This window comes from Haematobia irritans, chromosome 2 (assembly GCF_050003625.1).
Source record: "Haematobia irritans isolate KBUSLIRL chromosome 2, ASM5000362v1, whole genome shotgun sequence".
NCBI classification, from domain to species: Eukaryota; Metazoa; Arthropoda; class Insecta; order Diptera; family Muscidae; genus Haematobia; species Haematobia irritans.
Window position 1 is genome coordinate 147,475,627 of NC_134398.1, and position 27,203 is coordinate 147,502,829.

Consider the following 27,203-nt stretch of genomic DNA (forward strand, 5'->3'; position numbering starts at 1 on the left):
ATATTTTTGAGTGCAAGCATATAATGTTCATAAACTAGCATAACATGTTTGGGACATATATGTTAATATGTTAGAACATATTATGTTTGGGACATAAAATGTTTGTAAATATAATATGCTTGGATGCAAACATATATTAATTTAGAAATAGCCTATAAACATATATGTGTTTAGTAGCTTGGAGCGCTATTTAACAGGGAGCGATATTGAATTAAGTTGGTGGTTGTTGCTTCCCAATAAACACAAACGTTTGAAAAATACTAAAATTCAATAATTTTTCAAACATTTTTTCAAAGGATTAGGGTAATATTCAAGTTGAGAAATTGTTGAGAAAATCGCGTTCTCAACAAAAAACAGACATTACCCTCAACAGTAAAATTCAACACAATAGCAATAATTTCTCAATTGTAATCCTCAAATTGAAATGCATCGCTACTCAATAATTTCTCAAAGAGTTTTCAATGTGAGAAAAATAAAAAATTACCATTGTTGCGAATACTTTCAAACCACAATTTGTATGAAAGTCAATCCTAGTTCTAACTGAAAGTCAATACTAAATTTCTAGGGATTTTGTAAATTTTATTATTTTTTCGTTAACAAATATAATAATCTTAAAAATAACATTAATAATATATGAAAATAATAATATTATACCAATCAAAATGTAATTATCTTATTAAACATATTAATAAATAAAACTATGAATACAACTTTAAATATCTTAAACATTTTTACATGTATAATTCCATTTCCTCCATAATTATATGCTGGCAATTTGAAATAATTGCTATCGAGGAACTTGCTGGCTTGTGTGTTAGAATAGATTCCAGCAAGAGGAAATCACAAAATATCAAACTGATGACGGGATGTAAATTGATGTAATGCACATTTTCATCCAGAAGTTCTTGATATAGGAATTGTTGCACTTTGTTTTAATTGGTTGCACTTTGTAAGTTTTCTGAAAACTTTTCTTTGTTGTTTCCTTCATCGGTTTTTCATCGGCCAACATCTTCCAAGAATATACCATTCAATGATTTTAGTTTTCTGCAAAACAATCGAGTTTTGTGATTTCCATTAAGTTTTCATTTCACTTTTTATTTTGACTTACCAATTTGTATTTCTTCCAACTGACCAGGTACTTCGTGATTTCCTCAAGAACGTTGGTATTACAAAATTGTTGTTATTAAAATACTGGCAATTTTCAGGAACTTGATGGCCAGATAATTGGAATAAATTTCCAGCAATTTCAATTCACAAAATAACAAATTAAACCGATGATGCGATATAAATTAAACTATCGATGTGATGCGAATTATCATCCAGTAGTTGTTGATATGGAAAAGCATAAATACCAAGTTTTTTTGGTTGCACTTTGATTTATGGAAACTTTCTCTTCTCGATAAGCCACTACCATTTTTCATCGGCCAGCCTCTTAATGTGTCCAAGAATCAGCATCCAAATATTTTAGTTGTCTGCAAAGGGATTTGAGTTTAGTGACTTCCTTCAAGTTTTCATTTCGTGTTTTAGTTTTACTTACCAATTATTATAAGCAATTTCAATTGATTATTAAAAAATTTCCACATTTTTGTATTTCTTCCACGAACTTTGTTGTCCAAAGTAGTATTGAAAACCATGTGGTTTTTTCGTTGCATTTCAGGGTAGTGTTTTGTCAAAGTTTTCTCCAATTATCTTCAACACATTTTCAAAGTTTTCGTCAACATTTTGCCAAATTGGTTGTAATTCGCAAACAATTTGAAGATGAATTGAAGATGAGCTTTTTCAAGTCAAGTTGAATTTATGTTGAAAATGATATTTACCCTCAAACTGAAGAGGTGTTGCATTTGAAAAACGCTCATCCTGTGTTTATTGGGTTGTTATTACAAAATTAACATTTTATTTTTCCTTGGGCAATTGATCAGCTACTTCTTTGATCCTTACAAACTGTGTGGTCCGCTGTTCGAATCCCCGTCCGGCAAAAGGTAAAATTAAAATAAAAAAAATCATAAAATTGAATAATTTCTTCTACAATGTTTGTATTACAGAAAAAGGTGCTAAGAACTAAAAAATCTCGTGGAAGTGAGAAAGATATGGGGGAATATACAATTAGGCAGAAACAACATTTTGAGCATTCAGGTCGAAAACCTATGTTGTTAGCACCTATATTACCTGTTTATTTTCATAATTAATTATGATTGTAAATAAATAAATAAATTTTTGAGCACAATATTGTTTGGGAGAATTTTTTTTAAGCATATAATATTTTTGGGTGCAAAATGCTTCCAAACATATTATATGTTCACATAATAACATATTGTTTTTTGGAAGACAACATTATTGAATTTGGATGCAAAAATACAAAATGCTTGGAACTTAGACAACCCAAACATATACGGCCTTATTCATAAAAAATCATTAACGCGCACTCTAAACCAGTGATAGCTATCACGCTCTTTTTATTCCATAAGCCTTATATAAAAATGGGTATTCATTAATCATTAATAACAATACCCAATAAACACAAACGTTTGAAAAATGCTACATTTCAACAATTTTTCAAACATTTTTTCAAAGGATTAGGGTAATATTCAAGTTGAGAAATTGTTGAGAAAATCGCGTTCTCAACAAAAAACAGACATTACCCTCAACAGTGAAATTCAACACATTAGCAATAATATCTCAAGTGTTATCCTCAAATTGAAATGCATCGCTACTCAATAATTTGTCAAACAATTTTCGATGCGAGTCAAATTCAAAATTAACATCGTTGCAAATACTTTTCAACCTGAATTTGTATGAATGATATCCCCACTTCAAATTGAAAGTCAAAGCCAAAAGTCTATGCATTTTGTATAATCCCAATAAACACAGGATGAGCGTTTTTCAAATGCAACAACTTTTCAGTTTGAGGGTAAATATAATTTCCAACATAAATTCAACTTGACTTGAAATAGCTCATCTTCAATACACCTTCAAATTGCTTGCGAATTACTTCCAACTTGCCAAAATGTTGACGAAATCTTTGAAAAGGTGTTGAAGATAATATGAGAAAACTTTGACAAAACACTACCCTAAAATGCAACGAAAAAACCATGTGGTTTTCAATACTTATTTGTGCAACGAAGTTCGTGGTCAATTGCAAGAAATAAAAAAATGGAACATTTTAGACAAATAACCAAATAGTTTATTAAAATAGGTAAGTGAAAATAAAAAATGAAATAAAACTTTAAGGAAGTCACTAAATGTATATCTCTTTGCAGAAAACTAAAATTATGGATTCCACGTTCTTGAAAACATTAAAAAGCTGACCGATGAAAAAATGGTGGACAATTAACTGGAACTGCTTCAAATAGTTTATAATAATTGGTACGTCAATATGAAAAATGAAATCAACACTTTAGAGAAGTCACTAAATTTAAATCTCTTTGCAGAAAACTAAAATCTTCGGATGCTACATTCTTGCAAACATTAAGAAGCTGACCAATGAAAAATGAGTGGCTTATCGACAAGAAAAAGTTTCCAGAAACATTACAAGTGCAACCAATTAAAATTGTTAAAAACAACAAATTGTTGAAATCAACAACTTCTGAATGAAAACCCTGCCAGCATTTCAAAGTTCCATTTCAACCTCATCGTTACCACAGACTCGTAAATGTCACTTCAACCATCATGAAAAGGTACATCAAAAAGTACATGCAAGTAATTTGCCATCCCTACTGTTAAAAAAGCCATTTTTTTTTTTGTGAAACGCCAAGCGCAACCAGCTTGTTATATTTTAATTAAATAAAAACGAAAATAAAGTTCTGAAAACATAGATTATACGCTTAAAATTGTGAAAGGTATATTGGTGAACAATTTGGTGATTTTCCAAATGGAATAAAGTGATTGTTTTTCAGATAGTTTACAGACACGCTGCCTCCATGGAATAAAAACACTGGTTGATAGACGCAGCAATATGTAACTCGCTACTTGTAACTCAACATCATCATTAATGCCAAAAATTATGTTAAATGTAATGTGATAGTGGTATAAATGTTATATTTTTAAGAATTTGTAAATGTTTAATCAAATTAATAAATATCTAAACAAACGTGTTTTACTCGACCACAATGATTCTTTTACAACTATCTTAAAATGCACTTTTTCTGATTGTTTGGAGGGTCCCTTATTGGCGTCGTTCTAAATTGATCTATAAAGGCACCTAATAATTGCACTCATGCGAAACATTTTTGTAGTAACTTGGCGTGGTACAACTTCTCAATAGTGACGGCGCTTTTCCGACGAGTTTTTGATGTCGTATATGATTGTTTTCGACGTAGTGGGGATTCTCAAAAGAGTCCCCAAATTCAAAAAATGTTGGCAGGGAATGTGCATCACATCGTCAGTTTAATTCATATGCTATTATCAGTTTAAAATGGATATTTTGTGAATTCGTTCTGCTGGAAATCAATTCTAACACGCGGTCCAGTACGTTCCTAATTTCAAATTGCCCGCATGTTAATAAATTTTAATGCTGTTTTATGACACCAAAAGGAAGGAAAACGAATTATCAATGCAAAAGTGTTTACTAATAATGTTTAAGATATTTAAAGTTTTGTTGTGTTTTTTATTTTGTTCTTATTTGTTGATATGTTTAATAAGATTATTATTTATCAATTGATATTGTAGTGTATTATGTAGTGTAGTGTATTATTATATATTTTATTTTGATGAAAATGAATAAATTATACAAAATTCATAGAATTTTGGCTTTGACTTTCAATTTGAAGTGGGGATATCATTCATACAAATTTAGGTTGAAAAGTATTTGCAACGATGTTAATTTTGAATTTGACTCGCATCGAAAATTGTTTGACAAATTATTGAGTAGCGATGCATTTCAATTTGAGGATAACACTTGAGATATTATTGCTAATGTGTTGAATTTCACTGTTGAGGGTAATGTCTGTTTTTTGTTGAGAACGGGATTTTCTCAACAATTTCTCAACTTGAATATTACCCTAATCCTTTGAAAAAATGTTTGAAAAATTGTTGAAATTTTGCATTTTTCAAACGTTTGTGTTTATTGGGATTTATTCATTTTCATCAAAATAAAATATATAATAATACGCTACACTACATAATACACTACAATACCAATTGATATAAAGGGTGATTTGTTAAGAGCTTGATAACTTTTTTTTAAAAAAAAACGCATAAAATTTGCAAAATCTCATCGGTTCTTTATTTGAAACGTTAGATTGGTCCATGACATTTACTTTTTGAAAATAATTTCATTTAAATGTTGACCGCGGCTGCGTCTTAGGTGGTCCATTCGGAAAGTCCAATTTTGGGCAACTTTTTCGAGCATTTCGGCCGGAATAGCCCGAATTTCTTCGGAAATGTTGTCTTCCAAAGCTGGAATAGTTGCTGGCTTATTTCTGTAGACTTTAGACTTGACGTAGCCCCACAAAAAATAGTCTAAAGGCGTCAAATCGCATGATCTTGGTGGCCAACTTACCGGTCCATTTCTTGAGATGAATTGTTCTCCGAAATTTTCCCTCAAAATGGCCATGGAATCGCGAGCTGTGTGGCATGTAGCGCCATCTTGTTGAAACCACATGTCAACCAAGTTCAGTTCTTCCATTTTTGGCAACAAAAAGTTTGTTAGCATCGAACGATAGCGATCGCCATTCACCGTAACGTTGCGTCCAACAGCATCTTTGAAAAAATACGGTCCAATGATTCCACCAGCGTACAAACCACACCAAACAGTGCATTTTTCGGGATGCATGGGCAGTTCTTGAACGGCTTCTGGTTGCTCTTCACTCCAAATGCGGCAATTTTGCTTATTTACGTAGCCATTCAACCAGAAATGAGCCTCATCGCTGAACAAAATTTGTCGATAAAAAAGCGGATTTTCTGCCACTGATTTTGGTAATAAAATTCAATGATTTGCAAGCGTTGCTCGTTAGTAAGTCTATTCATGATGAAATGTCAAAGCATACTGAGCATCTTTCTCTTTGACACCATGTCTGAAATCCCACGTGATCTGTCAAATACTAATGCATGAAAATCCTAACCTCAAAAGAATCACCCTTTATAATAATCTTATTAAATATATCAACAAATAAGAACAAAAAAAAAAAAAAAACAAACAACAAAACTCTAAATATCTTAAACATTATTAGTAAACACTTTTGCATTGATAATTCGATTTCCTTCCTATTGGTTCCTTCCTTTTATTAACATGCGGGCAATTTGAAATTAGGAACGTACTGGACCGCTTGTTAGAATTGATTTCCAGCAGAAGGAATTCACAAAATATCCATTTTAAACCAAAGATTTTAGTTTTCTGGAAAGAGATTTAAATTTAGTGACTTCTTTAAAGTGTTGATTTAATTTTTCATATTGGCGTACCAATTATTATAAACTATTTGAAGCAGTTCCAGTTAATTGCCCACCATTTTTTCATTGGTCAGCTTTTTAATGTTTTCAAGAACGTAGAATCCATAATTTTAGTTTTCTGCAAAGAGATATACATTTAGTGACTTCCTTAAAGTTTTATTTCATTTTTTATTTTCACTTACTTATTTTTATAAACTATTTGGTTATTTGCTTAAATTTTCCATTTTTTTATTTGTTGCAATTGACCACGAACTTTGTTGCACAAATAAGTATTGAAAACCACATGGTTTTTTCGTTGCATTTTAGGGTAGTGTTTTGTCAAAATTTTCTCATATTATCTTCAACACCTTTTCAAAGATTTCGTCAACAGTTTGGCAAATTGGAAGTAATTCGCAAACAATTTGAATATGTATTAAAGATGAGCTATTTCAAGTCAAGTTGAATTTATGTTGAAAATTATATTTACCCTCAAACTGAAAAGTTGTTGCATTTGAAAAACGCTCATCCTGTGTTTATTGGGTATTATAGTTATCATGCGTTTTTAGTGATCAGGTGGCAACACATGTCGTTACATCTTGTCATTTTCATCGTAGTGATGAAGATCGAATTATAACCGGTTGATCTTAATAAAAATAAAGTCTCAACATTTTAATGATTTTGTGGCGAAACATAATTTTCCAGGCTAAATTAATTTATACAGAATGCATTACTCACAATATACAATCATTTTATAATTAGTCACTATGTTAGTATCAATATTAGTATTAATCGAACAGGATTGTATTCGAATATAAAGTCTATTGTTATTAAAAACACATCACTAATCTAATGGAATTCATCTATTTAATTTCTCGAGCTAATTTTCGACGCATTTTTCATTAAAGTAACAAAAGGAAGTTTAAGATGACGTTAAATTTACATAATATTAGTAGGAATGCATTTTGTACGTCTATTTCTGCAGTTCTCTTATTTGGATTAGTATTTTGAAAAATGGTATAAAAATAGGGTTTTTATAAGAAAAGATCGCCCATTTTATACGCATTGGCATATAATGATATACAAAATAGCATAAAACAGCGATACATTAATAGGTATTGCCCAAAAAAGCATTTTGCAATTTTATCAAAGAGTTGAAGAAGGGTACATCCTACAATAAATTTTTACAATTTACCAAAGACTTGTTAAAGGTTTGGTAAGCTATTAATCGTTTATGAATGCTATTTTTCACGAAATAATTTATCAATCGTTCATAAACGTCAATTAACTTTTTATGAATATGGCTGATATTGTTTAGATCAATATGCTTTCAAACATATTATATATTGGAAGAAATCAAACATATAAATGTTTGGGCAATACCCAAAAATGTATATGCTTGAAGCAAAATATGTTTGGGAGTATATGTTACAGAAGCGATTTTTTATGAGGGTGTACACAAAATGTCAACTTAAGTGACCTGCCATTTTAGTTTGACTTTCTAAATATCATGGGGTGTACACACGTTTGCTCGTGACTTTACCTTTAATTATCGAAATCTGTTCAGTATAATAAAATAGGTTCAAATGAAATTCTTTTTATTTCTACATTAAGGTAAGTACTATGTTCACTTTTCGCGTTGAAATTTTCGTGGTTACTTTATTAAAACAGTTCAATATCCCTGCCAACATTTTTTGAATTTGGGGGCGCTTCTGAGAATCCCCACTACGTCGAAAACAATCATATACGACATCAAAAACTCGTGGGAAAAGCGCCGTCACTATTGAGAAGTTGTACCACGCCAAGTTACTACGAAAAAGTTTCTCATCAGTGCAATTATTAGGTGCCTATTTAGATCAATTTCGAAGGACGCCAATAAGAACCCCTGCAAACCAGGGCTGTGGAGTCGGAGTCGGAGTCTGAAGATTTGGCTGGAGTCGGAGTCGGAGTCGTAAAAATTTTGCTCGACTCCGACTCCGGCTAAACCAAATTTTTTAAAACACTTCACATTTTTGTAACTAAAAAAGTTTTTACGCAAATTAGTTTCCAATGCGTTATGCATTCGATCAATGTACACCACGATTGGAAATAAAAATCAACTTCCAATTACGGCTATCATTTTATGTTTCCTAGAATGTTAGACTAGCAAATGGGCTGGATCGATCCATTTTAATCCCCATATCAATTTATTTGAAATAATTCGAACAATAATTCGAATTTATTGTTTTTAATTTTATTTTAAGGCTATATACCTACACACATATGACAGAAAAAATTGTCAAAGCTGTTTTTTATAGAAAATTTTGTCACTATTGTATTTATATGGAATGTTTTGTCAAAATTTAATTTCTATAAAAAAATTATTCGAAATATTATTACTATAGAAAATTTTTTTCCTATAGAAAATTAAGTCAACATTTATTTCTATAGAAAATAAAAAATAAAACAAGTATATACAGCAGTATGTTCGTCCGGGCCAAATCATAAATACCCACCACCATGAATCAAATATACTAATTTCCTTAGAAAATTTCATGGGGGTTTGATGACAGATCAGTTTAACCAGTACGCATCCCGAAAATAAATGCAAAGATTTTACCTATCAGATTCCGGATTTATAAGAACTATTTTTGTTTGAGTTTTAAAGGAATCATAAACATATCCTGTAAATGTGCAAGAAAATTAAGAAAAAATACCTTGATTTGAAATCTAAAATCTATAGTACACCAACTGTTTTATGATTACGAGAAGTAATATCTGGCAAATTTACATTTATAGTAAATGCACCTTCTGTATCCTCAATATCTGAAATCGGTCTATATGGAGGCCTTACCAGCGTTGCAACAACGAATTTTTATTTTGGACCAAATTTTTCCAAAATTCGTACCAGGGGACCAGTTTTCTAATTTAAATTAAAATAATTTAAAAGTTACAATTTTTCTAAAATTTTTCTTCGAAAGAAAATTTTTTCAAAATTTTATTTCTATATAAAATGTTGACCTCATTCTATCTCTATCGAAAATTTTGTCCATGTTTTATTTCTATAGAAAACTTGGTCCAAATTTTATTTAAATAGATTTCATTTTAGCCAAAATTTCAATTTGGCCAAAATTTAATTTCTATAGAAAATGTAGCCAAAGTTTAATTCTATTGAAAATTTAGCCAAAATTTAATTTCTGTAAAAAATTTAGCCAAAATTTTATTTCTATTTCATATTTAGCAGAAATTTGTACAAAATTTTTGCATAATATTGTATCCCAAAATTTTTTAAGAAGCTTATTTCTATACAAAATTTTGTTAAAATTTTATTTCTATGAAAAATTTGTTAAAATTTTATTTCTATGAAAATTTTGTTAAAATTTTATTTCTATAGAAATTTTTGTCCAAATGTTATTTCTGCAGAAAAATTCCATTTGGTCTGACCATCGGACCAACTTCAATAATTTTTGGGGTCTATTTTGATCAATCGGACTAATGGGGCTAAGCCAAAAACATGGAAGGATACGTACAGTATTCAGCACATCTATTGTAGTTCTAGAATATAGACTCCAAAACGGAGGGCCGGTTTATAAGGGGACTATATCAAAAACTGGACCGATACACAATATATTCGGCACACCTCTTAATGGTCCTAGAATACCTCCAGATTTCAAATTTCAGGCAAATTGGATAAAAACTACGGATTGTAGAAGTCCAAGAAGTAAACTCGTAACATCGGTCTAAAAGGGGGCTATATCAAAACTTCGTCCGATAGTGACCATCTTCGGCACGCCTTGTAATGGTCCTATAATACCTCCAGATTTCCAACTTCAGACAAATTGGATAAAAACTACGGATTCTAGAAGCTCAAGAAATAAAATCGGGAGTTCTGTCTATATGGGAGCTATATTAAAACATGGTCCGATAATCACCATTTTCAGCACTCCTCCTTATAGCCCTAGAATACCTCTAGGTTTCCAATTTCTGGCAAATTGGATAAAAACTACGGTTTTTATAAGCCCAAGACCCCAAATCGGGCGATCGGTTGATATGGGAGCTATATCAAAACCTGGACCGATCTAGCTCATCTTCGACATGACAAACTTATTATACCCCTGTCACCATTCTATGGTGTTGGGTATAAAAATATTTTTATGTAGAAAATTTTGTCAAAAATTTATTTCTATAGAAAATTTAGCCAAAATTTTGCTTCTATAGAAAATTGTGCAAAATTTTATTTACACAAAAAATTTTCCAAAATTTCTATTAATAATTTTTTCAAATTTTTTTCTATAGAAAATTGTGCCAAAATTTTGTTAATATAGATTTTTTTTATACAAAATTTATACAACATTTTATGTCGATAGAAAATTTAGTCAACATTTTATTTTTATAGAAAATGTAGTCTAAATTTCCTTTCTATAGAAAATTTTGCAGCATTTTATTTCTTTAGAAAATTTTGCAAAATTTTATTTACTACACAAAAAATTTTCCAAAAATTTCTATTGATATTTTTTTAAAAATTTTATTTCTATAGAAAATTTTGTCAAAATTTGTTTAATATAGTCTTTTTATAGAAAATTTGGTAAAAATTTATTTATATAGAAAATTTTCTCAAACATTTATTTATATAGAGAATTTAGTTCAAATTTTGTTTCTATAGAAAATTTTGCAAACTTTTATTTACTACACAAAATTTTTTCCAAAATTTCTATTTATATTTTTTTTCAAAATTTTATTTCTATAAAACAATTTGTCAAAATTTTATTTATGTAGCAAATTTTCTCAAATTTTTTTCTTACTGATACTCACTGCTAAGTCGAAAACAGGTAAAAGTGACTCAAAGTTTGCTATATAAAAAATTATGAATGTTTCCCAAATATTGCACGAGATTTTGTAGAAGTCTGATTTCAGATTTTATCAAAATGTTGATCTAAATACAAAGTTGTGCAGAGTATGTTACAATCGGCCCGCCCGACTTTAGACTTTCTTTGCATTTTTATTTTTTGCTTTAATTGTGTTACGTCCCATAACGTTAGATTTAAATTTTAGGTACAGAGATTTTCTAGAAGTATATACAATTTTGTCTAAATCGATTCAGATTCAAATTCATGCATATGGGAATATAACCCTTTATAATAATTTTCGTCCACAAATACATATACTGTCGGTATCTTCTCATATTATGATGGGTATTTATATCATTATTTTATTTATTAAACATTGCCCTAAATTTGAAATAAAGAGTTTAATTGGTAAATATAAATGCGAAATTAAGACCTTTCTTGCACACATAAATAAATACGATACTTTATATCGATCCATATATATACCCCATATATATCCCCTCAATAGAACTACAAATTAGTGGTACTAAAATGAGATTTAGTTATATTACCCGGAGTCGACTCCGGAGTCGGAGTCGAGCTGATGAAAAATGCTGGAGTCGGAGTCGGAGTCGAGCAAAATTGGCTCGACTCCACAGCCCTGCTGCAAACTATCAGAAATAGTGAATTTTAAGGTAATTGTAGAAGAATCATTGTGGTCAAATAAAACACGATTGTGTAGATGTTTATTGATTTGATTAAACATTTATAATTTCTTATAAATATAACATTTTTCGTTTTATCTCATCACATTTAACATAATTTTTTGCATTAATAAAAGAATGATGTTGAGTTTTAAGTAGCAAGTTACATATTGCAGCGTCTATCAGCCAGTTTGTTTATTTTCGATGGAGACAGCGTGCCTGGAAAAATATTTGAAAAACGATCATTTTATTCTATTTGGAAAGTCGAAAATTGTTCACCATATACCTTTCACAATTTTAAGCGTAATATCTATGTTTTCAGAACTTTATTTTCGTTTTTATTTAAATAAAATATAACAAGCTGGTTGCGCTTGGCGTTTCACAAAAAATAAAATGGTCTTCTAACAGTAGTGATGGCAAAATACTTTCATGTACATTTTGTACTTTTTGATATGCTTCCCCCATCACAGTTCGCGATGGTTGTGGTGACATTTACGAGTCTGTGGTAGCAATGAGGATGAAATGGAACTTTGAAATGCTGGATAAAGCAGATAAATTAACTTAATTGATGCGATGTTTCTTCTTTCTCTAGATTTCGACAAGACTTTACAGGAATAAGTTTGGTTTCTTTTATAATTTCGATTATTTAAGGAAAAGTAATCGCGAAAATAAAGTGGTTTTCAACTCGAAACCCGAACGTAGTACCCACCTTTATAAAAAACAGTATCACACCGAATCATCGAAATTTAAAAAAGGAAAATTTTGCTTTCATTTCTCACCTTCATTTTTTTGAATTTGACAGCACATCTGAGAATCCTCACCACGTCGAAAACAGTCGTATACGATATCCAAAACTCGTCGCACAAGTGCCGACACTATTGAGAAGTTGTACCAAGTTATACGCTTTACAGACTATCAGTTATTCCGGACGGAATGTCGGTGTTTGTAAAGAATCTTAGAGTGTGTCGGATCGATACGACTTGTCGGCGATGACTAAATAATCGGTAAATGTGTTATCGATCCCATAAACATGCAGCAGTATCGATTATGCCTTCGGACGGTCGGATAAACACTCCGACAGAGGTTCGTCTATTTGTTGTGTGTTCGTTCAAGTTTTGCCCTTACACTGCACGAACAAATGTGATGACAACATGAAAAAATAAGAAGAAGCATAAACAAACAATGAAGTTGTACGAAGATCTATGGGTGAAACCATTTTTTACTGAAAAAATGGAAGAAAATAATTAAAAAATCCTGGTATATGTGTCAAAACATTCCTGAAGTAATCCACATTTAATATATTACAAATTACTTGATGAATTTAAAATACTTGTCGCCTGGTTTCCCATTGATTGGAAGTGGAATTTTTCCACGTTTTTGCCACAACACTGGTTTAGATTTATATATTTCTTTAATTTTCAACCAGAATTGGCGATCCATAATTAATTTCATTGCAGAAATGCCTGTTTTTAATGTAAAAATAAATTTGTCTTTAATAATGTTTGTCGAACATCCCCTTACACTCAATGATTTGTACCACCCAACCAGAAAAAATCAAAGTTGTTTTGATTTTATGCCAACACATTCCCGCGACAGCCGAACACGACCTTATACAATCGGATTTGTAGCCGCAACGTGTTGTGTCGCAGGGTTTATCCGACCGTCTAAGGTCCGCTTTATAATGTGCACAATACATGGGATATGTTCGACACGAGCACTGTCGTCCGGAATAACTGATATTCTGTAAAGCGCATTAATAGTGACGGCGCTTTTCCGATAAAATTTGGATATCGTATACCACTGTTTTCGATTTGGTGGAAATTCTAAGAAATGTCGTCAAATTAAAAAATTGTTGGCAAGGAATAATTAATAAAGAATTATAGAATTAATAATTCATTCCATAAAAACGACCCATTAGAAAACCGGCGGTTGCAACTGCACTTCGTTAGTTCTTGGCTCTCATCTCCAATTGGTACTAGTAATAATTATATTTCCATCACTGTTTCAATCAACGTCATTCTCGGGATAACTATTAAACGCCGTCATTTATTTGTCGACGGCGTCTGTTTATTTATCGACAAGTCTGTTGTCACTTGTGCAGTCAGTCGTCGTCAGTCAATTCTTCCAACTTGAGAAAGGTTGAAGAATTTTACGATTGGTCGAGAATAAAAGTCGGGAAAGGTTTTTAATTTATTTTCAAATCGAAAAGTCAATTGTGTTCTGGTAACATAATGGCAGCATCACTAAGATTACTTCAAACACAGGTAAGATATTTACACCGGCCGGAAAAATAGAATAGAAAGAAGTTCGTTCAAGGAATTTTTTAGCCAGTGCGCGTTGTTCAAGTGAAGTACTCGAAAGATATCAAATTGACAATCGACAGCTAAAAGTATTTGATAACAATATGAGATTAAAATGCAATAGTGGTGTTTATTAGAAATAGGCCTATCCTTCGACACACATCCAGTGCTGCTGGTTGTGCAATTATTTTCTTTAGAGCATTTGCATAAATCATATTCTAACCTCAATTTGATGTTACCTAACCAGTAAGTAAAGTTCTTCCTCTTCGACGTTGTTCGGTTCACTTGGTCTCGTTAAGAGGCCTTTTTTATTGACATCTTTGCTCTACATGTTGTTGTTGTTAGTAGCGGGTGGAAATTAGGGGAGAAGAGGTAAATGAACTTTGGTGTTTTTACTTTCATTTTTAGCATGTAAAAGACATGTGATAGAAGCACCGCCAATCGGTGCATATTTCATTCTCTGCTTTTGACCTTACCTCTTTAGATTTTATACTATTTGACGTTTTTTTGCTTATTCTTTTTATCTTGTTTGTCATTCAATGCGAATACACAATATAATGTTTATGCCATTTTTTAAACAAACACATATATTTTATTCTATTATTATCACACTTGCAGTACTTTCAACGGGCATTTATTGTATATATTTAAATAGTTTATTTATTTGCTCAGTAAACAAATAAGAGAATTTTACAACCGGCATATTAATGGATACCTTTTGTTATCGATAACAAGACGATTACAATTACAACGTATTTTTTAAGTGCGAGGGCACTAATTTTTTTTATAAATCAATATTAAAGGGCGATATGTACTTGTTATTTTAATTTAGCTAATTAGGTCTAACTTGTTTTTGAAATAAAACTCTTTTATTTCATATTCTCACAACGTTTCTCCACTATTTGGCGGCGTTTTTAAGGGATTCGTCTATTTAAACAAAGATTATTTACAAATTAAATTACAATTTTTTTCTAACAAATATTTTGCATGCAAATAAATTGTTTTGCCATGTATTTAAGGCCGGTATGCACCTTTAGCGGAAATTTCGTTTGCGTGACAATAACACAGTTTTGTTATGTATTTCTTATTGGAACAAAATGTAAACAATCGATAATAACGCTTTCTTAAGCCTGTTGCATGCCAATAATACAGTTTTGCTATGTATTTTTTATGGGATAACAACGCCTCACAAAATTTTTGGTAGCAAAAATACCAATGTATTTCTTATGAGTAGTTTCGTTAGAGATGCATTAAAAGTTCCATATATTTCGCATAAATTCATGTTTAGTTTTGAAAATAAAACTTTGGCATCTTTTATTTTTTTTGAAATCATAAAGTTAGTATAGGCCAAAAAATGTTAGTAATAGATCCTTTGTGTCTTTTTTACTAAAAGGTCGTGAAAATTGGGTGATCCAATTTCCAAAACGCTCCATCTTGGGTTCTCTTATGACATTGGGAAGGGGAAATTTTCATCCGAGGCTTAGATTAAAAAAAAGTTTAGTTTCCGATTTATACCATACATATGATCTGAGATCGATTTTCTTCCATTTTACAACAAAATTTGTGAAGATCATTATTAAAATTGGCAACTTTGCAAACCAACATATTACCGATATAACTTTTAATGCATTACAATTTCTTCATTTTTTGTTGAAATTTTGTTAAAATTAAGATTTAGTTTAAATTTTCAAAAAGAAACGTTAGAAGTCAATTCCAAAAATGTAATCTAGGGTCGACTATTTGCCTCAAATATTTATTTCGTAAAAGTTGTCTTTGTATCTGTATATATTTATAGAATAGTGATAGCAAAGATAATTAGAAAATTGTCATTTTCTTAACAAGCCCATATAAATCGACTACTCGCCAATGTGTTTATTTGATCCTTGTACAAAAAATGAACTTAGTACCTACCTTAACAAACAAAATAAACTTTGACAACAATTTACAAAGTTCAGTTGATAAGTTTTCCAAATTGATAAGAATCTCATCTTTGAATGAAAATGGATGAGAGTGAATTTTTGCGATCGATGAAAAGAAAATAATTGGACTTTGTTCAGGTGAGAATTAGTTCGTATTAACTTGTCGATTAAATGAATATGATAAGAGCCACTGTCTAGATGATTTGTTTACCGACCGACCGTATCTGTAAATATTAGCAAAGTTGAATTTTATATATAAAAAGGAACCTCAGAGGTATAATTCTGATTGGCATAACAACAACAACATAACAACAGACAAAAATATAAAAATATGTTGGGTGCCGCGAACGGTCAATGTTGTTATTATACAGGGTGTATATTTTGTTTCTTAGAATGTTGAATGCTACCGTCCCTTTTATTCATAGCTAATAATTATAGCTGTAGCTGGTCAAAATGTGAACTCTGCATTGTAGATTATGCAATCCACTGAAAATTTGTTGACAACATTTCATTTTAACGTGACACCAAAACTTATTGGTGTTCAATCAATAAATCGTAAAATAATCGCTTCTATAAATTAACCATGACTTCTTTAGACCGAAACAAATTGATCTTAGTATCCACATACATCATTAAAGGGAGCCACCCTGGTGCAATGTTTAGCATGCCCGCCTTGCATACACAAGGTCGTGGGTTCGATTCCTGCTTCGACCGAACACCAAAAAAGTTTTTCAGCGGTGGATTATCCCACCTCAGTAATGCTGGTGACATTTCTGAGGGTTTCAAAGCTTCTCTAAGTGGATTCACTGCAATGTGGAACACCGTTCGGACTCGGCTATAAAAAGGAGGTCCCTTGTCATTGAGCTTAATAGGGAATCGGGCAGCACTCAGTGATAAGAGAGAAGTTCACCAATGTGGTATCACAATGGACTGAATAGTCTAAGTGAGCCTGATACATCGGGCTGCCACCTAACCTAACCTACATCATTAAAGTATTTAAAATTCGATAAGTAACTACCATATTGAATATATATATTTAAACAAAAATATAGAAATATTAGATTTTGTATGCAACTCATCTTCCAATTTCTCCCGACATTTAGTTGAGCAAAAACAATTTAGGTTGGCGAAAACAACATTTAAAAATATATATGTATTCCAAATCCATCTATAAATAAATATTTTGCATAATAAAAAATCATGACCCATATAAAAAAAACAACTGAGTATAGCACGTAATTCTGGTCATAAGATTAAATGGAGGCGAAGACCGACCAAATCGTAGATAAGAAACTGCTTCATAATCATACCTTTTTGGGGGGATGTATTATAAATCAAAACTCAACAGTTCATACTTACCTGGGTGCTACAGGGTTTATCATTTTTAGGAATTTCTTTGGCGTATTCTCGTTTTGAGTGTTTAGCAATGATTGATAAGAAAACTGAGTAGTGTCTGGAAAAACAAAAAATAAGGCAATATGAATTTTATAAATATACATTGAATGTGTTAAGGACGTAATAGTTTTCAAGTATTTCTACTTTGCATTAATTTAGAACTAAAGTGCGGCATATCGTCTCTTATCGCACAATGGCTTCATTACTAGCAAATTTTTAGCCTTGAAAATATGTGTTGCATATTAGGTGTTTACCTTTGCTTTTAGGAAAGAATTTCATAGTTGTTTTAAAGATGCTCCGTAATGTAGGGAACGGTGATGCAATGATTAGTATAGCACAAAATGACCATGAATTTAACCATGGTTGCCACAAGGGTTAAAAAATTATTTCCGCAAAAGTGAGATGGACTCTTGATAGTCTTTGTTTTTATAAAATAAGAGTAAAAAATACATAGCACCGAAAATTAAGATAAATAGTAAATATTGCCTTAATTCAGAAGACCCTTAAGATAATTTAAGCATTGACATGTCCAAATAATTACAGTGTGAATATATCACGAATGGTCTGTATCATCCTGGCAGCCTTGGTACTAACACAGTCTCTGCCAAGCATCATGTTGAGGTTCCATTTATTTCGTAATACAAAGCCAATGAGGCCAAATAAAAATGTATTATGGCTAAAGCCTAAGTGAAGATATATAAAATAACACTTGTTATTAAGTAAATTTAAAATTGTATAACAGTTTTTTACATGAGTAGCTCATATAGGGCTCCCCCCGCCAAGTAAGTATAATGTAAGGGAATACGAATTCAAAAGACAAACTAACAGACAGGGTCCAGCTATTAGCACCAAGAATATAGAGCATTATAGAATATCAATATCACCTTCAACCAAGAGTCACACCTGAAATCAATCGTTCGTCTGACAATAGGTACAAAAGCAAATAGATCTGCAATAAGAGAAGATACATGTAAATAAATTTCTGGAGATTGAAATTTTATAGATTTATTTTAATTTGATAGGCTTAGCCCCCAGCACCCACCATTGTACCTGCATGCTGACAGTCCAAACTCAAGAAAATGTTTGCTTTTTCCGTTATTCTTTTCTAATTTGGTCCTACGATAAACTTAAACAGCATCGTCTGAATTAAAGTAGTTCCTAAAGTTAATAGATGTACTAGAAAATAATTCCTTGAAAGAAATTTCGCATGTTGGTAAATATTCCTTTTTGAAGGAAAAAAGCCATGCTGGCTGAGACATACATTCCACGGATCCACTTTTCGCTTACCGATGAATGTTGACCGATTCCATGTTAAACTCTTTTATAAGGGATCTCCTCTTTATAGCCAAGTTACAACGATGTGTCATGTTTGGAAAGTACTTAAAGGGTGATACGGTCAAAATTTGGTCAAGGGAAAACGCGTGTAAATCGGTGAAATCGTTTATTTAAAAAATCAAATTAAATTTCTTTTTCAAGTTCAATTAGTATAAAATTCAGGAAAAATATTCAGTTAGGCTTTCGCTTTTCCAAATCCGAATTGCTGGGCCTCACGCTTGACACCTGCCATCAGATTTTGTACAGCCACCTTATCCACCTTCTTCGCCGCAGAAAGCCAGTTTGCCTTGCTTTGCCTTGGCAGTTTTTTTGGTCTTCTTTAGGTTCCGCTTGACAATAACCCAGTATTTCTCAATTGGGAGGAGCTCTGGCGTGTTGGGAGGGTTCTTGTCCTTGGGAACCACCTGCACATTGTTGGCGGCGCACCACTCCATGGCCTTTTTACCGTAATGGCAAGATGCCAAATCCGGCCAAAACAGTACGGAACAACCGTGTTTCTTCAGGAAAGGCAGCAGACGTTTATTCAAACACTCTTTCACGTAAATTTCTTGGTTGACAGTCCCGGAATCTATGAAAATGCTGCTTTTCAAGCCACAGGTACAGATGGCTTGCCAAACCAGATATTTCTTTGCGAACTTTGACAGTTTTATGTGCTTGAAAATATCTGCTACCTTTCCCCTTCCTTTTGCCGTATAAAACTCCTGTCCCGGAAGCTGCTTGTAGTCGGCTTTGACGTAGGTTTCGTCGTCCATTACCACGCAGTCAAACTTCGTCCGCATCGTCGTGTACAGCCTCCGGGATCGCGCTTTGGCCGTCGTATTTTGTTTATCATCGCGATTTGGAGTCACTACCTTCTTGTAAGTCGATAGTCCGGCTCGTTTTTTGGCTCGATGCACGGTTGTAGATGATACACCCAGCTTATTTGCGGCATCTCGGAGAGAGAGGTTAGGGATTCGCTTGAAACTACCGGCAACTCTCTTTGTCGTCTCAGCGGCTTCCGGTTTTCGATTTCCCCCCGATCCAGACTTCCTGGCTGTCGACAAACGTTCCCCAAACACTTTAATTACATTTGTAACGGTTGATTTGGCAACTTTTAGCGATTTTGCCAGCTTTGCGTGTGAGTAGCTCGGATTTTCGCGATGCGCGAGCAAACTTTTGATACGCTGCCCTTTTTGCTTGGACGGCATTTTGACAACTGAAGAGTGAATTCCAAAATCAAAATAGGAGCAACATTGTACACACACACACACCTTCAAAATGAGGGGTGTTCAGGTCTTTTAAATGCAAAATTGAAAGAAATACGTCAAGTTTATATTGACCAAATTTTGACCGTATCACCCTTTAGGAAAGCTTTGAAATGTCAAAAGCAGCGCTGACAAACTGGGGTTCAATCCCATGCTCTACTGGAGAATTTTATGCCTTCTTCTTGTAATATCTACTGATGGGATTAAAAACTTTGCTTGCTAGTATACCAAACAAAATTTGATAAAGGCTATTCTCTTCTCTAGTTGGTATAAAATATTCATATAAAGGGATATTTATTTATTAAAGTCTTTCCCCAACATTTATTAGATTTCTTCCACCTGCAGTTTCATATCTTGATGCTTTGTATTAACAAAAAGTGATATAAGGCTACGTAATTTCTTGAAGCCATTCGAAAAAAAACCGTGTCAAAAAAAACAACTGCGCTAACATCAACCTCGTGATTAAGAAAAAAAGACTTTTGCTTCAAATTCATAAATCAAACATTTGTGTATGACGTATTATTAGCAGTAGGCATTGGGGTCTTATTTACTGTCGTTTCGATTACAAAAGATAAGAACCTCAGTGAACATTTGCATTATACCTCCTCTTCTACTTAAAAAAGGCTGAAAAATATCTATAACTAAAACGCTTGGTATCAATATTTTTAAATTTATTAAAATTAATTCATCAAAGCGAGTTTTATTAGGAAAATTAACACTTGCAGTTGTTGTTGGTATAATTGAGGGCAATTTATATTAGAAATATTTGTATTGAATATTACCTTAAGGTGGGTACTAATTTTCATATTCGAGGTTATAATACTGGTTTAAAATGTAATTTTTGGAATCAAAGCTTTATATTTACGATTTTGACATCTTTATTTTATAAAAATATACTCACCTTATGTGCTTTGAAGATTTTCATAACATTCAATTATTTTCTTTTTCTAGGTACGCAAAGCCGGCCAATATGGTTTCGATTTGCAGGCCCGTCAATTCCATGCCTCTACTTATACAGCCTCGAAGGTGGCTCTTTCCAAATTTGACACTGATGTCTTCATGCCCTACGATAAATTGACAAAAAATGTGGAAATTGTCAAAAGTCGTTTGAATCGTCCCTTGACTTTGTCCGAGAAGATTTTATACTCTCACTTGGATGATCCCAAGAATCAGGATATTGAACGTGGCACATCTTATTTGCGTTTGCGTCCCGATCGTGTTGCTATGCAAGATGCCACCGCTCAAATGGCCTTGTTGCAATTCATTTCATCTGGTTTGAAGAAGGTTGCTGTACCATCCACCGTACACTGTGATCACTTGATTGAAGCCCAAATTGGTGGCGCTAAGGATTTGGCCCGTGCCAAGGATTTGAATAAGGAAGTCTACGATTTCTTGGCTAGTGCCTGTGCCAAATACGGTCTTGGTTTCTGGAAACCAGGCAGTGGTATTATCCATCAAATTATTTTGGAAAATTATGCTTTCCCCGGTCTATTGATGATTGGTACTGATTCCCATACTCCCAATGGTGGTGGTCTTGGCGGTTTGTGCATTGGTGTCGGTGGTGCTGATGCTGTTGATGTAATGGCCAACATTCCCTGGGAATTGAAGTGTCCCAAGGTTATTGGTGTCAAATTGAATGGTAAAATCAGTGGCTGGACCTCACCCAAGGATGTCATCTTGAAGGTTGCTGATATTCTTACTGTTAAGGGTGGTACTGGTGCCATCATTGAATATCACGGCAAGGGTGTAGATTCCATCTCTTGTACTGGTATGGCTACTATCTGTAACATGGGTGCTGAAATTGGTGCTACCACCTCTGTGTTCCCCTTCAATGATCGCATGGCTGCCTACTTGAAATCCACTGGTCGCTCTGGCATTGCTGACGAAGCCAAGAAGGCACAAGCTAAGTTGTTGTCTCCCGACAGCAACTGCCAATACGATGAATTGATTGAAATCGATTTGAATACATTGGAACCCCATGTCAATGGTCCCTTCACTCCCGATTTGGCCCATCCTATTAGCAAATTGGGTGCTAATGCCAAGAAGAACGGTTATCCCGTTGACATTAAAGTTGGTTTGATTGGTTCCTGCACCAACTCTTCCTATGAAGATATGGGTCGTTGTGCCAGTATTGCCAAGAATGCCATGAAACATGGTTTGAAATCCAAGATTCCCTTCAATGTTACCCCCGGCTCTGAACAAATTCGTGCTACCATTGAACGCGATGGCATCTCCAAAGTATTCGATGATTTCGGTGGTACTGTTTTGGCTAATGCCTGTGGTCCCTGCATTGGTCAATGGGATCGTAAGGATATCAAGAAGGGTGACAAGAATACCATTGTTACATCCTACAATCGTAACTTCACTGGCCGTAATGACGCCAATCCCGCCACTCATGCTTTTGTAACAAGGTAAGTGAAAGTCAAAATAGCAAAACAAAAAACCCATTTTTGATGCAGTTCTCATTGAGGTATCAGCTAATACAATGAATAGTAGCATGATGAATGGAGGTTAATAATAATAATACGGAAGATGTTATTTAGGAGTTTGTATCTGAAAATGTTGCACTACTACATATACGGGTTCAAAAATTCGGTGTCGATTTTTGTAATCGTCAATTAAACTAATCGATCTTCGACTTTATTTCCAAAATCTACCATAGGTATAACTAGAATTGGAAATTCCTCGGGAAATTAGAAAATACAGTGAATGTAAGGTGAGACGGATAGCCAGGCATATATCAATCTAAATTTTATATTAGAGTTTTTTATCGATTATTTTTTATATCGAATTAAATCGAACTTCGAATCGTTAGCCAAGCAATCTAAGGTCGCGACATATCCGGGAAATTAGAACATATGGTGGATGTAAGGTGATCACACGGACGGACGGCTAGTCAGGCATGTATCAACTTCAGAGTAGGATTTCAAAAGTTGAAAAATGTAAAGTTGCGACATTCCTGTTGAAATTAGAACATATGGCGATGTAAGGCGTTCAGACGGACGAACGGGTATGACAACAAAAGTCAATAAAATCGAATAATCGACTTACAATGAAAGAATTGAGAATCTGACGTTGAATCGCGTAGATCTTTTAAACTTGAAACGATATCAAAAAATCTAATGTCACGCCTTAAAAGTTTTTAAAAAGTTGAAAAAATTTAATTTTAAAAAAGCGACAAATTCAAATGAAAATAAAATGTCTTCTTATATCAGAACATTTTCATTGTATTGCAACCTGCAATCAACTTTAATGTTTTTTTTTTTTAATTTTTTCTATCTTCAGTCCTGAATTGGTCACAGCTCTTTCCATTGCCGGTCGTTTGGATTTCAATCCTCTTACCGATGAATTGACTGGTGCCGATGGCAAAAAATTCAAATTGGATTCACCATACGGTGATGAATTGCCATCTAAAGGATTCGATCCTGGTATGGATACTTATGATGCTCCTCCAGCTGTAAGTTTTTACTCAGAAAATACTGAAAAGTTATGCAATCATTTTCAAATTCAAAATTTCTAATAGAACGGTGAAAGTGTCAGAGTTGCTGTTGATCCCAAGAGTCAACGTCTGCAACTTTTGGCTCCCTTCGATAAATGGGACGGCAAAGATCTTGTTGATATGACTGTCCTCATTAAGGTTAAGGGTAAGTGCACAACAGATCACATCTCCGCTGCTGGTCCCTGGTTGAAATACCGTGGTCATTTGGATAACATCTCTAACAATATGTTCATCGGTGCCACCAACTATGAAAACAATGAAATGAATAACATCAAGAACCAACGTACTGGCAAATTCGGTGCTGTACCCGATGTTGCTCGTGACTACAAAGCCAATGGCATTAATTGGGTTGCTGTCGGTGACGATAACTACGGTGAAGGTTCTTCTCGCGAACATGCCGCTTTGGAACCCCGCCATTTGGGTGGACGTGCCATTATTGTTAAATCCTTTGCCCGTATCCATGAAACAAATTTGAAGAAGCAAGGTCTTTTGCCCTTGACTTTCGCCAATCCCGCTGATTATGATAAGGTGAGATGAGGATTTTCTGTCACTCATGTTGCAGGGTTTAAAGCTGGTTTGTTTGTTTTTTTTTTTTTTTTTAGGTTGAACCCACTAGTAAAATCTCCTTGTTAGGCTTGGCCAATTTGGCCCCTGGCAAACAAGTCGATTGTGAAATCAAGAATGGCGACAAGGTACATAAAATCAAATTGAACCACACCATGAACGATCAACAAATCACCTGGTTCAAGGCCGGTAGTGCCCTTAACCGCATGAAGGAAATTTCTGGCAATTAAATTCTCCCAAGAGAATTGTTCTTGCCTATTTCTCAATACTTTTGGGATATTCTCCTATCATTTCAAGCCTCTATGTCTGAATGAAAAAAAATTTTTCTTTACATTGTTATCTCTGCAAATGATTTTCGCTTTTCAAACCCATTTTTAGTTTAGATCAATTGTCCTCGTTAGTATTTTAGTTTGTATGCCATGCTGCTATTACATCATGGTTGTCTCTCCCTTTTTTTTTTTGCTTGCATGGTATTTTAAATATATTAATGTCTCTGTAAAAATTTTGTTTATAAATTATTTTATATAAAAAAAAATTAATCGAAAAGAAACTCGATACAAAATTGTTATTACATATAATACAAGAAACCTATTTATACATACATACCTACATCAATACTACTTACGATATTGTATTTTTAATTCTACTCTTCGAAATAATTTAATTATTATGAAATGCAACAACATCAAGAAAGCAGCAATAAATTGCTAGTTATTTCTTTTTTTCTTAAATCATTCATTAAACGATGCACCATACCAATATAATTCAATACTGTCTCAAAGATAATTAAACAACATTTTAGTCGAAATAAAATAATTTTCTATAAAATATAATAATGTCTCTTAAAAATCACTTCCCCCCTGTATATGATCCCCCGCCGACCATCAAAAGAGCGGATCTTGTGTTTGCGCGCGTATGTTATAACTTTTTATATATATTGCCAGGACAATAAACATCCAATGCTGATGTTCGTTCCAATCGATCGAAATCATAAAGGCCCGTACATATTTATTATATAAATAAAGTTCGAAACAATTATTTGTGAATAAAATTCAAGTTATAAAGAAAACTCAAATATTGAAGATTTTGAATCGTCTGTTAAGTTCGTAAGTATCTGGAAAAGAAATCTGCGACAATAAAATTTTCCTTAGTGAGATGCAGACACTTCTTTTTGTTAATGTCGCTAACATGCAATTTCTTGGGGGAATTATTGGGAATTATAATGCGCTCAGAAGAGACTTTCACTAAAGCCCATTGTGTTAAATGGATCTTTAATTATTATAGGTTCAATTCCGTTCCTCTTAATGATAAGTTTTGGAGAGATCACACGAATTGCTACCTATTCGAAAACTTATAACAATCCAACTTGTTTACTTATTAACTATGTAAATATTTTAAAACAATATGTTAGCTTACAAACGGCAATTTGCCGGTCGTAATAAAGAGAAGTGTTTATTTAAGCAATGACAATAGCGAATTGAAAATAACTGTGTAATAGTCTATTATACGGTCTGAAAGATGTGTAAATATGTAAACTTAATATATGTAAGTACTAGAGATGTGCACGTGACACGAAATTGTAACTCACGAAAATTTTCGTGATTCGTGCGTCGTGAGTCACGCTCATGACAACAGCGTGAGTGTGCGTGAGCGTGATTAACAAATCGAGATGTCATGCGTGAGCGTGAGTCACGAAAATAATATCTTCGTGAGTGTGCGTGAGTAAAGAATTACACTCACGAAAATATTCCTGCTCACCAACATAAAACGCTTAAGAGTTAAATTCAATTACAATTTTAGTGACACCTAGGATGTTAAGAGTTTAATAAAACTCTCGATTTTAATAATGCTCATGTTTTCAGACACTTCGGTAAGGTAAATTAATCATAAAATTATTCGTGAGTCACGATATTTTTCGTGAGTCACGGTATTTTTCGTGAGTCCGACGTTTTCGTGCGTGAGTACAAATTTTCTTTTCGTGAGTGTGCGTGAGTATGATTTTTCAGTTGTGAGTGTGCGCGAGTAAACTATTACTCACGGGCACACCTCTAGTAAGTACATACCAACCAAAGACAATATACTTTTGAAGATGGGAAATTGGCTTGCGTCATACCAAATGTTGCATTGACGGCGCTAGCTGGGTCCATACATGTTTGTAATTTTTTATTTGCATTTTTTTAATGAAAAACTTTAATTTTTCAATTGAACAATGTTAAATTTTGAGCAATAAATTAAAAGTTATATTTTCCCGTTTGTTCCAAGATATTTCCAACTCTTAATTTCTTTTTATTTGTATTTTAATGTGTCGAACCAAACGCGTAATCGACAAGTAGGGACTTAGCGCCGTCAATGGTTTGATGTTCTCAGCAGCTAATTTTTTAAAGTGTATTGTCTTAGGTATCAACGTCTATTGAAAAACAAAATGGGGAAATTAGGTGCCATTTATATTATTAGAAACCTAAGATTAGAACCTCGTAGACATATCGGCTAAATTTATGGGATTGACGGTTTATATCTACTCTAAAAACAGCTAAATTCACGTTAACTAGATTTCAACTGTCATTTGTATTATCAAAAAGGGATTTCAAATCCACTTTTAGTAGATTTCGAGTAGAGGTGTGAGCGTGACACGAAATTCTCGTGTCACACGTGAATCGTGAACGAAATCTGAAGCAACTCTCGTGAATGGGACTGAAACAAATGTGTCGTGCGTGAGGAAAAAAAAACGGTTCGTGAATGTGCGTGAATAAAATTTCTCACGAAAAAAATTAAGATTTAATTCTTACTCGTATGTTAACTGAAATTAATTTAGCTGTCGAACTATATTCGATTCATGAATTTTGTTACCTTTGCCCATTCCCGGTTGGAAAATATCGAGAGTCTAATGTGAATGGGCTATTACGTCAGTTTAAAGCCCGTCAGTTTAAAGCAAATTTCCGCTAGAGGTACATACCGGGTTTTAAGGAACAAATCGAATTCTGCGAACGTGCGATCCTCATCCCCATAACGTAGGGACAGGGTACACACCATGAAGCAGAGGGATATAATGCAGTTCTTGTGAAAATTTGTTACATGCCG

General features: G+C 33.2%; 1 protein-coding gene and 3 long non-coding RNA genes across 4 annotated transcripts; 2 read left to right on the forward strand and 2 right to left on the reverse strand.

Moving 5' to 3' along the window:
- Positions 1-807: 807 nt before the first annotated feature.
- LOC142224195 (uncharacterized) lies at positions 808-1,873 on the reverse strand. The gene is made up of 3 exons (XR_012719062.1): positions 1,538-1,873; positions 1,109-1,472; positions 808-1,044 (listed from the first exon to the last, which is right to left on the reverse strand). It is a non-coding gene; the product is annotated as an uncharacterized LOC142224195 (long non-coding RNA).
- Positions 1,874-3,488: 1,615 nt separating this feature from the next.
- Positions 3,489-4,090, forward strand: LOC142224196 (uncharacterized). Its single transcript, XR_012719063.1, has 2 exons — positions 3,489-3,836; positions 3,894-4,090. It is a non-coding gene; the product is annotated as an uncharacterized LOC142224196 (long non-coding RNA).
- A 7,788-nt stretch (positions 4,091-11,878) lies between these two features.
- Positions 11,879-12,665, reverse strand: LOC142224197 (uncharacterized). The gene is made up of 2 exons (XR_012719064.1): positions 12,156-12,665; positions 11,879-12,088 (listed from the first exon to the last, which is right to left on the reverse strand). It is a non-coding gene; the product is annotated as an uncharacterized LOC142224197 (long non-coding RNA).
- A 1,291-nt stretch (positions 12,666-13,956) lies between these two features.
- On the forward strand, positions 13,957-25,200 carry mAcon1 (Mitochondrial aconitase 1). Its single transcript, XM_075296527.1, has 5 exons — positions 13,957-14,133; positions 21,014-22,473; positions 23,348-23,519; positions 23,586-24,089; positions 24,164-25,200. The coding sequence occupies exons 1-5, from the start codon at positions 14,101-14,103 to the stop codon at positions 24,353-24,355; spliced, it is 2,361 nt and encodes a 786-aa protein (XP_075152642.1). The 5' UTR covers positions 13,957-14,100; the 3' UTR covers positions 24,356-25,200.
- The last annotated feature ends 2,003 nt before the right edge of the window (positions 25,201-27,203 follow it).

What these genes read in the sequence shown, in the direction of transcription:
- mAcon1 (XM_075296527.1), top strand. Translation starts at nt 14,101, where the DNA reads ATGGCAGCATCACTAAGATTACTTCAAACACAG. An exon ending in TAAGATTACTTCAAACACAG is followed by an intron (nt 14,134 to 21,013) that starts GTAAGATATTTA and finishes TTCTTTTTCTAG; the next exon opens with GTACGCAAAGCCGGCCAATA. An exon ending in ACTCATGCTTTTGTAACAAG is followed by an intron (nt 22,474 to 23,347) that starts GTAAGTGAAAGT and finishes TTCTATCTTCAG; the next exon opens with TCCTGAATTGGTCACAGCTC.